At 64.2% G+C, this 16,385-nt stretch overlaps 1 protein-coding gene across 1 annotated transcript; it reads left to right on the forward strand.

Moving 5' to 3' along the window:
• The first annotated feature begins 14,514 nt into the window (after positions 1-14,514).
• Positions 14,515-15,848, forward strand: HES5 (hes family bHLH transcription factor 5). Its single transcript, XM_025856067.2, has 3 exons — positions 14,515-14,584; positions 14,665-14,830; positions 14,945-15,848. Exons 1-3 carry the CDS (start codon positions 14,531-14,533, stop codon positions 15,220-15,222), a joined length of 498 nt encoding a protein of 165 aa, XP_025711852.1. The 5' UTR covers positions 14,515-14,530; the 3' UTR covers positions 15,223-15,848.
• The last annotated feature ends 537 nt before the right edge of the window (positions 15,849-16,385 follow it).

A 16,385-nucleotide genomic window follows, 5' to 3' on the forward strand; every position in this document is an offset into this window, starting at 1 on the left:
GGCTGAACCGCTGGGCCTTTCCCACGGTCAGGTCACAGGACACCAGGGGGCAGCAAAGTCCAGACCCTGTGCTCCGTCTCCCCTGGAGGTGCCTGCCCCCTTCCCACCACCGCGTCAGAGACGGGGGAGAGTGGTCCTCGGCCTCACCCCTCTAAGACGGTGTGCCCTGGGCCCTGCCCCAGGCAAAACGCAGAATGCTCTCTGCCCAGTGGGCTCGGTGCAGGACCCTGGTTGGGCCCAGGACAGAGCAATTTCTCAGCTCTGATGCCACGTGGGGGAAGGCTGGGCTTACCCTTGGAAAAAATGCGGGGCGACATTTGGGGAACCCGCAGGAAGAGCGCTGGATAAGGCACACCCTCTGCTCCGCTGAGTCCACGCGGGTGGCCACCTCAGGGCAGGGCTAGGCCCGGCTGCAGAGAGGCCCTCACCCACCCCTGACTCCCTGTGTGTCCACGGCAGGCTCTCGGCCTGCTCTTCTGTGACATGGGGACAGTGAGGCTCCTGCCTCCAGGCTGCCGTGATTTTGGAGCCCACGACTTGGGGGGGCCAGCACAATGCCTGTCCCACAGGGACTCAGAGTAAACAGGAGGCTCCCCAAGGCAGCCCAGGGAGGAAAGGAGCTGCCCCTGGCTCGGCACGTCCTGAGGGTCTTCCCTGTCAGTAGGAGCCAGAGGAGTGATCTGGGCCTTGACCTCAGTTCCAGGGAAGAGGCCAGCAGGGCAGGCCCCATCCCGGGAGGCGGGGGATCCGTCCCCACAGCCTGGGCAGGGCCCTGAATCAGTCAGCCTTGGGGGATGGGGCAGAGGCTGCAGATCAGCACCTTTATCCAAGCTCCAGAGTGGTCCCACTCTGAAGCATACCACCACTGACCAACGGATCCACCTGCAGCCCCTGGGGATGCCCCCACTGGTGGCCAGCACACAGCCACGCCCTTCCAGTGCCCGCACCTCCCACTCCCTCCGCCCTCTTACAGAAAGCATCCGGTCCTTTATCATCCTGGAAGAAATGGAGGTCCAGCTGCCGGGCTTGGCTGGGGTGACCACGCAGCCGTCCTACCACCCCTACGCACCACCAGTCATGACCATTTACAGACCTTGTAACACACAAAGCCCTCGCCCCCAGGACCCCTCCTTCAAGAGGGGGGGGCACTCTGCCTGCAGCTGACGGCGCCCCTGCCCGCAGGCTGGGCTGCCCGGTCAGGGCCCTGGCGCTGGGCAGGAAACAGGAGGGGAGACAACATGCCCTACTGCGCAAGGGGCGCTGCGCCCAGCCAGCCCAGCCCTCTCCCAGGGGCCTGGCAATGTCGCCACCACCGCCACCAGCTCGCGGCTCTCGTGTGGCAGCGGGACTCCGGCAAGCACTCTTCTTCTTGGCCCGCGTGTCCATCACGCCGGGGGGCGCAGAGCGGATCGCCTTCCCTGAGGCCTGCTCAAGGCACTGGTGGAGCTGCCGGGGCGCAGGGGCTGCGCAGACTGAGCCAGGCGGGTAAGCCGGCGGGGGAAGCAGGCCGTGGAGGGGGGGGGCCTGGCCTAGGGGGCACCCCTCAGCCGCCCCCAGCCCCCACCCCCCACCAGGCCGGTGCGGCGCTCACCCGGGATGTTGCCCCCTGTCTCCACGCTGTCCCTTCTCCAGCTCAGGGCTGGGGTGGTGCCTGCAAACTTCTCAAACAAAAGGGAGCCCAGGGAGGTGGCGGGGGGGGGGGGGGGGGGCGTCTGCCAGCCCCGCCCGGACCCCACCCCCATCCCAACTGCCGGTGCCCCAGACCCCAACCGATCTTCATTCTGGGGGTGCTCAGGGGCTGTGCCTGCGTCCAGGCGCACAAGGCAAGAGAGTGGTCGGGGGAGGTGGAGGAGCCGGATGCGGGCAGTGCCTTTATGCGGAGCAGGGCGGTGGGGCCTGGGCTGCGCGTGCCTTCCCACGCTCCGCCTCCAATCAGCGGCCAAGGCTGGACAAAGCACAGCCCCCCCCACCCCACCCCCGGGGCTGCTGGGCTGGGATAATGACGCCCCCGCTCCCAGCAGGTGGGGGTGTGGGTGGCGGCAGGGGGACACGTGGGGCACTAGCTGGGACGTGCCCTACGACCGAGTCCTGCTGTCAGACCCTCACAGAGCAGCCCCCACGGTCCAGCTGCCTGCCCAGGTTGCAGAGGCCAGGGGGAAGCCGCTGTCCTGGGGGCTCAGCGTCCAGAGCAACTCCTTCCTGGACCCCACCTTCCCACCCTCCAGGCACAGGTCAAATGTCCCCCTCTGATCGCTGCCTGCTCTCAGGAGCCACGCTTGGTCTCTCCCCTGGGCCTCTCCAATCCCTTGCACCTGACTGGTCTTCCACCTGAGCAGGAGTTTTCCCAGCCAGACACCTGCTGGGCCTAGCCGTACTCACTGGGAGATGAAAGTGGCTGCAGGGGCAGCTCGAGATGCGGAAACAACAGGGAGATGCCGCATCAGAGATGGGGTGCTTACCAGCAGAGGTGCCCCTTGAGTGGACGAGGGGCACTGCCCCTGGAAAACCCCACCCTCATCTCGCTTTCTGGAAGGCCAGGCTCCAGCGGCCACCTCTTCCAGGAGGCCTCTGAGCTCCTCCTCCATCCCCCAGGCTGATCCTCATATTATAAGGTCATCATGGGAGGTGTTCTGGACAATTCATCCCTGGGGGCAGGAAATGCACAGGTTCCCCACCCCGGCGTCTCAGGGACCTAGTATTTTTAAGCAGCTGACCTTAGGAGGCTCTTCCACTAGCCCAGGGAGGAGGCAATGCCATCCTGCATCTTGGAGAGGAAGCCAAGGCCTGGGGGGGGGGGGGCAGGTTAGCCATCCCTCTGCCCCTACGGCCTTGCCGCCCTGTTACCCGCACTGTGTGGCAGGATGCGGTGGGGCGGAGGGGGATGGGAGCACCCTGCAGGCCAGGCTTGGGAGCAGCGGTGCCAGAGGGGCCAGGGTGTGCGGTAGAGAGGAGGGGTGGCGGGGCTGGCTGCCCAGGGGTGCCAGCTCCACAGCAGGAGTGCGAGGGTCCCCCTGACAAGCCCGCTGTCCCAGGTGCCCAGGGTGAGTGACAGGCCCAGGAACGGTGCCAGCCCGGGGCGAGACGGGGTGGGGGAGGGGCAGGCGCGTGGCTGGCCGGGGTGGCTGCACGAGGCTGCTCCCAAGCCCGGTCCCGGGGACCTCCCGGCCCCTGCATGGTCCGCAGGCAGGCGCTGTCCCCAGGGAGACAAGTCCCGCTCGGGGGTGGCCAGGTAGGCCCGGCCACTCCTCAGCTCGCCCCTCCTGCCTCCAGGCGCTGAATGGCTGGGAGCCTTTTGTGGGCCAGCAGCTGGTGGCCAGCCCTTTATGTGGGGCTGTGGGAAAGTCGGCGGGCAGGCTCTCACAGCCGCTCCAAAGCCCGGATTATCTCGGGGCCAGCAGGACACCCTCTCAAGGATGTACCCCCCCCCCGGCAGCGGTGGGAAGGGCCCCTCCCCGTAGAGGTCCTGTCTGCCAAGCACTGGCCCCAGAGTCCCTCAGCAAGGAAGGGCCCCTGAGAGCAGAGCCCCTCGGACGCCCTGTGCCCTGCCCCCACCCACCCAGCTGCCCAGGTTCAGAACTGCCCCCGTGCCGGGAGGAACTTTCAAAGACCCCCCCACCCACCTCATCCCTCCTGATTGTCCAGGCCTCTGGCCTTCACGGGGGTGGTCACAGGAGGGTCAGCTCGGGGCTACCCCACCCACGGGTGGCTGTGCCCACAGCTGGGCCAACTTGCGGCAGGCCCAGGGCTGAGGTCAGACTTGGGGGTGCCAAGGGGCCTGGATAGGGAGGGTGTGGCAAGGAACTGTGCACTTATTTGGCACCGACTGCACACAGGTTGCACAGGACTCACATCTTCCCGGACCTGCTCAGAATTCTGAGGGGGAGGGAAGACAACAGAGCAGGGGACAGACCTAGGCCTAGCCCCCTACCCAAGGTCACCCTGTCCTGGGTACACTTTGGCCCCTGAAGCCCAGCCTTTCCCTGCTCCAGCGGCGAGCTCCCAGGTGGCCCAGAACTTGGGCAGCGATCATGCTCCAAATGAAATGGGGCGGGCCAAGGCGAAGGCCTAGTGGAGCCCAGGCCTGGGACTCCAGAGACGGCGATGTTAATACCAGCAACAGTGTGGGGAGGCCGCCTCAATGCTCTGCCTTGACCCCTCCCTTCCTTCTTGGCACCTGCCTCAGACGGACTGTTATTAGCCCCATTTTACAGACGAAGAAACTGAGGGCCAGAGAGCCCAGCTACTAAGTGGCGGCACTGGATTGGAACCCTGGGGCCACAGCCCTAGCAGCTCATAGGTCCTCTGGCAGGAGCACCCAGGGGGCAGCAATCAGAGATGGGGTGCTTACCAGCAGAGGTGCCCCTTGGGGTGGGGTTGGGGCGGCAGGCATCCCCCTTTGTCCCTTTGTTCTGCCAGTGGTGCCAGGGCCGGGGTGCACAGGGACTGCCGAGGGCTGCAGAAATGGGAAGGCGCTGGCCAGGCCAGATGTGCGACCCTCCAGCATGTTGTTCAGGAGCTGCTGCTGCTTCCCCAACCTTCAAAGGCAGCCTGGGGGAGCCCTGCCTGGCTCGGAGGGCTCCCCAGATGGCCTCTGGGCCCACAGCTCCACACACAAAGCCCGCACGCGCCTTTTGTGCAGGATGAATGTCCACAGCAGGGGCGGAGTGTGGGAAGCCACCCGGAGACGCCCTCCTGCCCAAATTCCCCTCTGGGCTGGGGGCGGGCAGGGCTGCAGGGCTGCAGGGCTGCTATCTAGAACCCCATGCCCCCCCCACCAGCCTCCCTGCATGGCACCAGACCAGCAGGGGTCCCTGGGGCTGGTGAGAGACCACTGAGACCTCCTCACACCCCGTTTCACACACAGAGAAACAGGCCTGAGGGGGCTGACAGGGGCTGTTCTCGCTTTCCCACGAGTGAGCTCCAGGGTGGGTGGGGTCTGCCCCGCCGGGCCCAGAGCCCAGTGGACAGGCGGCCGTTCACTAGACCCTCCCGGCTAAGGCCAGGAGCCATCTCAGTCCTGGGGGACGGGGCAGGAGACTGAACATGAGGTCACCGCCAGACGTGGGGGACAAGCAGAGCTGGCAGGGCCAGAATCTGAAGCCCTCGCCCATCTCCCCCACACCCTGCCCCATGGCCAGGCCCTGGGCACTCTGCCTGGCACCTGGCAGCCACTTAAAGAGGGTAATTATTGCCCAGCAGGGGGTGGGCAACCTTGGTCTTGCTTCCTCCCGTAAGCTTGAGGCCGGCTGGGATCCTGGGACTGGCTGGGCCTCTCTAGCTTTCATCTGTGAACTGGGGTGTTGTGTCCTGGTGGGTCTGAGGAGACCCCCAGCCCAGTGGCTGTAGGGAGCACCAGGTGTGCCCTGCACGCCAGTGCTGAGCCTCACTGATGGGTCCCCGCCTGGGCTGGACCCCTGTACCCCTAACAGCTGGCCCAGACTACCAGTTATAATGGGGAGGAGGGAGTCTGTCGTATGTGGAAGCCCCAGCAGGTACCCAAAAGGAATGTTGATGAAGTTGTTTGGAGACAGGAACAGGGGTCCTGTGGGGGGTCAGGGAGGAGCTGGGGGGGTCCAAGGATCAGCGAGCTGGCGTGACCATGGGGGGCATGGAGGCTGAGCTCCAATCGGTGACCCTTCAGGTTCCCACAATGCCTGGGAAGCAGAGGGTCCTGGCTGGGATGGAGCTTGTCAAACTGGGGTTCTTGGCTCTTTCAGCCATCCTAGGAGGGGGGGGGTCTGCATCTGTGTGTCACTTTGTGGGGCAAAGAGAAGGGACTTCCAAATCCCACGCCCAGAGCTGCCCAGGTCCCCTCTGCCTCCACCCCAGCTTCTCAGGTAACTAAGCCGCCAGTGGGCGGCCCCCACCCCCATGGGTCACTTTGTCCTTTCTTGCTCCATCATTCGTGTGCAAATTAGTTGCCCACCCCCAAAGCCCTCTGCCTCTGGCTTGCTGCTTATTTCCGGAGCCCCCAGTGACTTGACCAGGCTGCAGGGGAGCTCTTTAAAGATCAGCCAGACCAACCCTTCAACCATTAGATGGGGAACACAAGGCCCAGGGAGGGCCGTCCCGGTGTCCAGCAGGCCCACAAGCTGGAGCCAGGTGGAGCAAGGGGGTGGGACCCGCCAGTCCAGTACCCAAGGGGCAAATGGGGTCAGACTGTGCAGGAAGCTAACTTAGCTAGGGAGAGCGAGCTGGGGTGATTTTAGAACAAAATAGGTCTTCCTCAGGTGCAGAATGCTCTGAGGGCCTGGAACTGTCGTGTCCAGTGTGTGTGAGGGGAAGGTCCCTCCCCACCCCCCCGCCCCCCCGGCCAGACCCTGGAAGAAGCACAGTGGTTGATGCTGGGGCTGAGTGACCAAAGTAGGAACAGATCCGGGTACCCACTCTGGTCCTTTCCGTGGAAGAAGCAGGTGCCCCATCTGCCCTCACCCAGGCTCCAGTCTGGCCTCAGCTCCCAACGGCCTCGGGTACAAACTGGCCCTCGGTGTGCTCGCCTGTGCAAATGGGCATGATGACACCCAGCCTTGGCAGAGGCCACTCCTCAGTGGGGTCCCACAGCAGCCCCCAGAGGAGCAGGACTGGCGGGGCAAGCCCCCCGGGGCGGGGTGGCGGGGAGTGAGGACAGAGATCCACACAGTGCGAATGGTCTACACTGAGCAGGTGCCATCCCTCACCTGCAGCACTGGCTCTGAGGTGTCAGGCTGTCTCTGCCCCACCTGCTCACCGCTGCCTCGTATCAGGAGGGCAGCCCCCCACCCCGCCCCACAGCGAAGGGGTGTGCCTGGCGTGCTCCCCCAGCATTTTATTCACAGACGCTCAATTTGAGTTTCAACTCATTTTCATGTGTCACAAAATCTTTGCCTTCTTTGGGTGTTTTTTCACTGGTTTAAAAGTGTAAACGCGTTCTTGGGGAGACATAGACACAGGAGGGCCTGATGCTCGCCCCTGTGCAGAGCTGGATCTCCCCAAACCTCAGGCAGCACCATTGTCATCCCCGTTTTACAGATGAGGAAGCCAAGCCTCGGGGAGGGTTAAGAGCCCTGTCCCGGCTCCCGGCGGGGAGACACCCTGGGAGGGCCTACTGGGAGTCTGGCCTCTAAGAGCCACGGTTGGGGTCCCCATGCACCCCTCCTGCCCGCGCTGGGCTGTGGGTGTAGGCTGGCCTGCAGTTCCCACACTGCGGCCGGGCCATGGAAGCGTGCCTGCCCCCCCCCCAACGGCATTAGTGCCGGGCTCTGCCTCTGAATGAATGGGGGCGGCCACGGGGGGCGAGGGGGGGCAACTCCCAAAAGACCATCTGGCTCCACGTTATAATAGAGCAATAAAGGGCTTGTCTGCCTTTCAGAGGTTGGGAGCGAGCTGCTCTCTGACACGGCAGGGTTTTAACCAGCTTGGGACTGCGACCTGGGCCTGCCCCCGGCCGCGGAGGGGGTGGGGGCCACGTGGGCCAGAGAGGCCCCTAATCCGGAGGGGGCCCATGAGACTCAAGGGCTCTGCGCTTTCCCACACCACCCGCCTCTGCACATTCACCCTAGCCGCTCTTTACACTGGGGAAACTGAGGCCCCCGAGTCTGGGGCTGGTCAAGCCTGGGGTCTGCACCCTTCCTGTGCAAGGACTAGAGCACCCTCCTTTTGGGAACGTGGGGCCTGCTCTGGCCCGCAAAAGCTGGGGTCCCCAAGTCTGGCCTGGGAACTTGATGGGACTGCAGTTCACGTGTGATTCCCCCACCCCATGAAGGGCAGGAGCCCCTAAGATCAAGGGGCAGTCTGCCCCTCCGCAAGGTCAGGTTGCTGGGTAGAGCCTGGTCTTGATCAGCCGAGAGAAGGGGTGGGTGCAGAAGCTGGAATCACCACCCCTGCTGTCCAGGAGAGGAACCAGCTTGCCCCAGGCCCCCAGGGGTAAGAAGTGAGGCTGAATTCACAGCTGGACAGCTGTCCAGGGCCAGCTTCTGGGGAAGGGGCTCAGCCCCCTGAATCACAGGATCTGATGGAGTTTCCATGTATGAGGCCCCAGCCCAGCCCCCTCGTGGGTACGCACACACAGTCCTTCCCTGCTTAGAGACCCCTGTTCCCCGGGGGTACCCATCATGGAAGGAGAGGTTGGTGCGTAGACAAGGGGTGTGTGGGGAGCCCTGAGCCCCTGACTCAGTGACCCTGACCTGATACAGTGTTCTGGCCTCTGTTCAGGTGAGAATCACAGGCAACCCAAGCAGTCAGCCCCAGCAATAGGGTCTCCTTCCTGGCCAGGGGCCAAGGGGGCCAGGTGGGGTGGGCACTACTCTTCTCTCAGCAGTGCCCCACTCACTCACCTTTGGCCACCCTTGGTCATCTCCAGCAACCTAGAACCAGGGCCTCTCTCAGGTGGTCTCGGCAGGGAAAGCCCACTGTACATAGGTAAACTGAGGCACAGAAAGGACCAGCACGTGTTCAACAGCAAGACAAGGGCAGAGCCCAGCCTCAGCCTAGACTTGCCCCTGCACCCAGTGCCCACGGTGAACGTGCTCAGAGAGCAATCTCCTGTACCCCAGCTCCCGCCAGGGCGCTACTGAAATGCACAGGGAGACCATCTGCGGGGAGCACATGTGTCTGTGCAGGTGGGACAGTACAGACCCAGACACTGTGGGAGCTGCGTGCAGAACTGGACAGGCCATGGGAACGCCACGGGAAGCAGGGGATGAGCTGCTGATAGGGCACCCCCACATTCCCCCCAGGGCCAAGGCTCACCTGTTCCTGACGAGAGGACACAGAGCAGTGCTCAGCCCGATGTGAACGCTCGGGGCCTCTAACAGCTGGGCGGCGGGACACCTGAGCTGTGTCCACACACAGACCCGCCAAGGGGCGGCGGCCACGCTGACGGACCAGGGAGCCAGGGCCAGGCCCTTCATTCCCAGAGCCTGGGGCACACACGCACAGGTGCACACACAGGGGTGAACACACACAGGCAGGCAGGCGGGGGAACCTCTTCCAGCCAGACTTGGAGATGCTGGTCCCCACTTCAACGCCCCCCACCCCAAGCCTGGACCCCACCATTCTCTTTGCCTGGCAACGTGTCTGCAATTCCTTACCTGGAACACACCCACTATCGCTCCAAGGACTCCTCAGCCATCTCCTCCTCCAGGAAGCCCTTCCTGGGCACCCCGTCTTCCCCTCCATTCCCCAAATCCACTGCTCTTCTGAAACACACCGGTGCCTCAGCCCTCCCCAAGATTCCAAGCCCAAGTGTGCATACGCCCTTTTAGAAATCCCAGGAGTAGATGTTCACTCAGGAGGATCTGGAAAATACAGACATAATGAAAACCAACCAAATTTATGCCCCAAAGTGTTGATATTGGGGGAGCTTCCCTCTACCTCTCTGCCAACGTCAAGTGGGCGTCCTGGCCAGAGCATTGGCCTATCTTGGATGTACACCCCTCAACGTTACCCCCCACCTGTGAGGGTTTCCCCAGTCCCCCTCCATCCCGGGTTGGGGGCCCGGCCTCAGTACCCTCTCAGCCCCGTGGGCCCGGGTGTCTGCGTCCCTGCAAGGCCCCCAGTGGGGGGGGGGCAAGAGCTCCCACCTCTGTATCCAATTCTTTGGTATGGGACAGGGGGTGCAGGTGGCTAAGGCCAAGGGGGGCTGGGGTTCCTCCTGGCCGGGGGTGGGTGGCCACTGCCCCCAGGGCACCTCCGAGCAGAATGGGGCCACACCGCCGCCAGTCCCACACTGTGCCTTCGCCGTGGCAAAGGTAGTGTGTGTACCTCACCCGCCCCCCGGGCGCCGACAGGACGGCTGAGGGGCACCCAGGTCCCAGACGGAGGGCGGGCGCAGGGGTCCCTCACGGCATTCCCCTGCCCTCCGGCCACTTTTTAAACCGGCTTCCAGATGGCCGTGCAGACGGGGCGTGTGGAGAAGGGCCGCGCCCAGGAGGGCAGTGGGGTCCGGCTGCAGCCACACGGTGACCTCGGACACGGCCCACGCGCTCGCCGCCACCAGCACGCCTTCCGGAGCCGCCAGGGAGACTCGGCCCGCGCTCTGTTGCCAGGCCTCGCTGATGGGGAAGGCGCGGGCCTCTCCGTGTTGCAGGGACACCTCACGCCTGACCTCCAACCTCCGGTTCTCAAGAGTCACCCAGGAGACGGGGCGCCGTGGGACGGAGCTGGGCGCTACCCCAAGGCCGTCTCCCGTGAGGGCACAGCCGTTCCCTGGGCTCTCACTGGGCAAACGGTCGGCCTTCTTTTACAACACGTCCCTAGGGCGCCTGGGTGGCTCAGTTGGTTGAGCGACTGCCTTCGGCTCAGGTCATGATCCTGGAGTCCCGGGATCGAGTCCCGCATCGGGCTCCCTGCTCAGCGGGGAGTCTGCTTCTCGCCCTGAACCTCCCCCCTCTCATGCTCTCTCTCTATCTCATTCCCTCTCTCAAATAAATAAATAAAATCTAAAAAAAAAAAAAACCAACAACAAACATATCCCTATGTATCGTAAAATACGCCTAACGTAAAATTCGTGGTTGTAACCGCTAAGTGTATGGCTCGGGGCGGGAAGCACATTCACACTGTGGGGCTCCCGTCCCCGCCGTCTGTCTCCAGAACCTTCCGTCTTCCCACACGGACACTCTGCCCCCAGGAAACACTAGCCCTCCCGCCCCTGGTGCCCACCCCGCCACTTTCTGTCCCCACGGATCTAACTCCCGCAGGTACTGTGTGTCCGGGGAGTCCTACAAGACCTGTCCTTTGGGGACTGGCCCATTTCACTGAGCTCGAAGTCCTCGAGCTCCGTCCATGCTCCTTCCTTTCTAAGGCTGGATAATAGTCCATCGCGTGGAGGGCCCCCGTTCTGCACGTCCGTCCATCCGCCGATGGACCCCTGGGCTGCTTCCACCGCTTGGCTCCTGTGAGCGATGCTGCCATGAACGTGGGGGGGGGGGCACAGCTCTCTCAGCCCCCGTGTCCAGGTCCTCGGGGTGCACACCCAGAAGAGGAGCTTCTGGACCCCGTGGTGGCTCCCACTTACTTCTGGGGAGCCCCACACGGCTGCCACAGCGGCTGCCGCATGTCACTTTCCCCACAAGAGACCCTCCTCCTCCGACCTCAGGAGCAAATGCCCCTGGAGCCCTACCCACCCCCCATGGTGCCACCTGCTTTGCAGTCAGCCTGGGCAGGGGTGTAGAGGGTGGGGGTCATTTAGAAAGAATTATGGTCCCAGATTCCTGAATTCTAGCATAATCAGCCCAACTAGGGGAGTCCCCCACATCCACAGCAAGGCATCTTCCCTCAGAGGCTGTTTCTACCTCACCTCACCCCAGATTTACTGAGCTCTCCAGGGTGGGGGCAGGACAAACTCCCCCTCCTCCTCAAAACCCCAGCTGGAGGAAAGACCCCCTCCCCAGCTGCTGAGGGCAGCCAAGGCAGAGGATCCCACCATCCCCTGCATCCCCGGGCGCTTCTCTGCAAAGCCCACCAGCCTGGAGCGGGCCTCAGCCCTCCCCCAACCCGCCCATCAGCAGCCCCCTCCCCCAGGCCTGGTGGGCCAGCCCCCTCGGGTGGTGTGAGCCAGGAGCCCAAGGAGTTTCCCACACTTTGGCCCCATTCATAGTGTTAAACGGCCCACAAAGGCCAGGCGTGTGCCCTGGAAGCCGCAGAGCGGCCATCTGGCCCGCACGCGGGGGGGGGGGGGGCGCAAAGGTTCTCATCCGGCCTAGCTGGGCTGTAACACCGCTCATTTCATATCTCCCACAACTGAAAAATGGACCAAAGCTTCTCCAGTTCAGGGGAGGAGGGAACAAGGAGGCAGCGCCCCCTCCCCGCCACAGCCCACTCGCCACCCTCACCTCAGGCAGGCCACCTGGGCCCACTGCGGGTGGGTGGGCAGCTGGGGGGCGGGTGGGAGCTGGACCACGTCTCCTGCACGTGTCTCACTTCGACCAAGAGCCAACTTGGGGGAGGGGGGTGAGGGCAGGACACAAGCCCTAGCCAACTGCCCCTCCCAAGCAGGGGAGGGGGGTGAGGCTGGGAGCGGGAGGGCCTGGCCTGAGGACTGCCCTCATTGTGGTCAGGGCCCTGGGACCCCCACGGCTAGCAGCCAGGCGCTTAAGGCACACGTGGGCTTGGGCCCGTGTCTAGCCAGCAGAGGCCACGGTCAGGGTCAGGGTGGGCTTGGGGCTTGCTCCCTGCCTCTGCATTCCCACAGCCCTTAGCCAAGCACTTCCTTGGTGCTGAGTCCCTGGCTGGTAGGGTGTGGGCAGTGGAGACACAGGGGGCAAAGCCATCCTGTCCCTAACCCTACCCCAGCCCCCCCAGGGAGCCCATAAGCAGGCAAGGGACACACCAAAATATGACAACTGCCCAGCACGAGCCCCATCTGGGCTGCAAAAACTGCCCCACGAAGCATCACTGAGTGCCCCTCGCAGCGTGCGGGACCTGCCGGCCCACATCAAAGCTGCTAGTCACGGTCAGTGTCCAGGGCCGGGGAGCAGAGGGGTGAGCTCCTGGCTTCGGCACGCCCGTCCCCAGCTTGCTCAGGTGTCCCCTGCTCTTTCGCATCAAACTAGAGCCACATATCTGGAGTAGGGTCCCATCTGCTCAGAGAGGAGCCCCAGCTCGGGGTGAGGCTGCCCCAGCCCTCAGGGTCACCCGTCTCCCACAGACAGCCCAGGGCCTGTGTCCCCTTCAAGAGAAGCGCTGTTAGGAGGGAGGAGGAGGAGGAGAAGGCACCAGAGGGGTGAATAGGGGCTCTCTACCCTCCCCCTCCAAAGTCACCTGAAGGTTCCACTTTGGGAGCTCCTCAGCCTAACCCACCCCAGTGGGTGACCAGCTGGCCCATGGGGCAGTCCTGAGCTGGCTCCAAGCCACACTCGTCATGACACCATCCTGCACGCTTCCCGGCTGGGCCCATTGCTGGGAAACCAAAGGCTCCTTGTATACGGTGGGGGGTGGGGCTGGGGGAGGGGGGTTTCTGGAGCAGGTCCACCAAACAAGCCAGTCATAGCTGTGGGTCACTGCCAAGACCCTGGGAGGGGGAAAGATCTGACTGGACCCTTGTTAAAGCCCTGCAATTTCCAGCCACCCCTGGACATGCTCCTGGATTCAAACTCTGGCTAATGTGCCCTGATGCCACCTGCCGGCTCCCAGGACAGAGGCCCTGCCTGCCCTTGAACCTGGCTGGGTCCTGCCCTGCCCCAGGAGGAAGCCCCAGCCCCTCCCTCTCCCTCCGTCCCTGCAGGACAACTGGATTCCCGACTCCAGAGAGTCAGATGAAGATGACTGCTCTGGGCAGAGGGAGGGCTCCCAGAGAACCAGGGTAGGGCTGGTGGCCCCAAAGCAGCGGTCGGACCTTGGCTTAGCTGGCCAGACACCAGGATTATCAGTTCTCCCAGTGAGGCCCCAGGGGGCTGTCTGAGCTCATGCAGCATCCGTGTGGGCTCCAGCAGGCTTGTCCTGCTCTGACCTCCATGCCTACCACCTGGCACCCTTCCTCCCCACCCACTGGCAAAATGCCCAAGGAAAGCAAACCCTACAAGTGCCCACCAGGCTGGGCGGAAGGCAGCGTGCAGCAGAGGCTATTCCCCAAGTCTCACATGTGTAGTGCCCACACGTGCGTGTCAAGCATACCCCTGGGGGCCATGTGCTCTCCTGTGCTCTGCAGACGGCCATGGCCTTCCCGCCAGATGGGGTAGGGTGGGGCCCCGAGGAGCACCTGCTGGTACAGAGCACCCCAGATGCTACTGCCTGATAAGCTGCTCCCCAGAGGATGGGGTGCAGCAGATCCTGGGGAGAGTGCCTAGGTGCCAGGCTCCATGCTGGGCATTTCGGGTGCTCTGCTTCCCTGAAGCTTCCCCAGGCTGAGCCCAGGAAGCATGGCAGCCCACTTTCTAGCTGCCAAGAAGTCACGTGTCGCAGGTGACAGCCTGGGACTTATCACCTAGGCCAGCAGGTCTGATCCCAAGAGCTTGGGTCCTCCCCTCTTTCCCCCTCAGCCTGTGCACAGGAAGAGCGTAGCCTCCTCCATTCTACCCGCGCTGGGGAGGCGTCAGGTCCCTGTCAGGGAGGGTGCCCAAACCACTGGAAGCCACTGCACTAACTCACTGGAAAGCTTTCCCCCCCGCTGAGCCTCTGCCAGCCAGTGGTGAGGAGTCGCCAGGGGAGGGGGAGGAGAGGGGAGAGGGGCCCGGGGAGGGGCAGCCGTCTTTCCTGCTCCCCGCTCCCCCCACCCCGGAGGCCTGGGAAAAGGCAGCATATTGAGGCGCGGGGCTCCCAGCATCAGGCCCCGGGATGCTAATGAGGGCGAGCGCGTTCCCACAGCCCGGACATTGTGCGGAGCGGCCCACCTGCTCCTCGGGGAGCACCCATTGTGCCCGCGCCAATTCACAGGCAATTTAGCGTGCGCTAATGGGCCGGCGCCTTTGTGCGGCCCGCCAGGCCATTGGCCGCCGAGTGTGGGAACGGCCGCGGCGCCCGGGCCCCAGGCGGCTGCCCGCCGCCGCGCCTATATATGGCCCGTCAGCCCGCCGCCCGCCACTCCCCGCTCGCCAGCCGCCTCCCTGCGCCAGGCATGGCCCCCAGCACCGTGGCCGTGGAGCTGCTCAGCCCCAAAGAGAAAAACCGAGTAAGTGCGCCGTCCACCCGCCCCGCGCCCCCGCGCCCCCCGCGCCCGGGCTGCTGGCTGACGCCCGTGTCCCCCCGCAGCTCCGCAAGCCCGTGGTGGAGAAGATGCGCCGCGACCGCATCAACAGCAGCATTGAGCAGCTGAAGCTGCTGCTGGAGCAGGAGTTCGCGCGGCACCAGCCCAACTCCAAGCTGGAGAAGGCCGACATTCTGGAGATGGCGGTCAGCTACCTGAAGCACAGCAAAGGTGAGCCGCCGGCCCGCGCCCCCCCCCACCGCCGCGTGCCCCCGCCGCGCCCTGCCCCCACCGCGGCCGCGGGGGGAGGGGGGGCCCAGTCACCGCTGCCCCGTCTCCCTGCAGCGTTCGCCGCAGCGGCCGGCCCCAAAAGCCTGCACCAGGACTACAGCGAGGGTTACTCCTGGTGCCTACAGGAGGCTGTGCAGTTCCTGACGCTGCACGCCGCCAGCGACACGCAGATGAAGCTGCTCTGTCACTTCCAGCGTCCCCCCGCTGCGCCCACTGCGCCCGCCAAGGAACCCAAGGCCGCCGGCCCTGCGCCCCCGCCCGTGCTCACCCCTGCCAAGGCCACGGCAGTTGCAGCACGCCAGCCCACTTGCGGCCTCTGGCGGCCCTGGTGACCCCGCGGGACTTGCAGGTGGCCACCCCAAGGACTGGAGGGCCAGCCAGCCTATTCCTCTGGCCATCCACCTGTCCCTCCCGGGGCTTGGACAGGCCCCCTTCTCCAGAAGGCTCTCTCTCCAGGCTGGCGGGCCAGCAGGAGGGTCATTCTCAAGAGAATGTGCTTGCAGAGTCCTTGCCATTTAGGACAATCAGGGCCCACCTTCTGCCAAGTGTCTGACTCCATGGGGTTGTTCTGTGTTTGCATTTCAGCAAGTGACTTCTGGGAAGTCCCCGCCGCCCGGGGTTCTATGATATTTGTAGGTGTCAGGGGCTCGGTCAGCCGGTGCCTCCACGTGTAGAGGACTTTCTTCAGGGCCTGCTGCTGCCGGGCCAGGGGGCCTGGCGGGTGGGCCGTGCCGTGGGCACATTTGCCTTTTGTGAAGGCGGAACTCAAGGTGTATCCTCATAGGAAAGAGTGTCAGCCTGGATGGGCACAGAAGCACCATGCAGAGCCGTGGCCGAAAGGCCCTTGCGTGCACTTGGTTGTCTAGTTGGGGCTCATAGTGGGCTTTGTGGGGAGGGTGGGGGTCTCCACCATGATCCTCAAAGGATCCCTGTGTGTGGGTGGGCGCATGTGGGCATGACTTTGTACTCGGAATTTGAACCGTCCGTCCCGTGGGCGCCCACGGGCTGGCTCTGCAGACTTCCAATAAAACCTAACCAAGCAGCCCTCGGGTCTGTCTGTTGTGCTGTACATGTGTTCTTAGCAGCCGCCGGGGGGTGGGGGTCTGCGCGGGCGGAGGGGGGCCACACTGTCATGATATCAACTGTGGGGGGACGTGTCTCTGCCGGTGACCCTCTGGACAAGGCAGAAGGGCTGGTCCTGGCTGGGGGAAGGAGGGAATGAGGACAGGAGGCAGGCAAGCAGGGGAGAGGCGTGGCTGGAAGGATAACAGGCCCCACAGAGCCCACACTCCCACGTGCTGCAGCAGGGGATGCAGTGGGAGACTGGGGTTTCTGTCTCGGGCCTCTCACTAAGCTCCCTGCAGGTGGGGGCCAGGGGAGCGGTAGAGTGACAGCTACAGGCCCTTCCAGCTCTGTCCAGCTGAGGGGGTGCAAAGACCACAGCTTACAGTGGAGCTCTTGCTGCAGCAAAAGGGCTTTAGCGGGGCCATACCCA

Source organism: Callorhinus ursinus, unplaced genomic scaffold (assembly GCF_003265705.2).
Source record: "Callorhinus ursinus isolate GAN/ISIS: 27379988/994484 unplaced genomic scaffold, GSC_fseal_2.0 scaffold18, whole genome shotgun sequence".
Taxonomy (NCBI): Eukaryota; Metazoa; Chordata; class Mammalia; order Carnivora; family Otariidae; genus Callorhinus; species Callorhinus ursinus.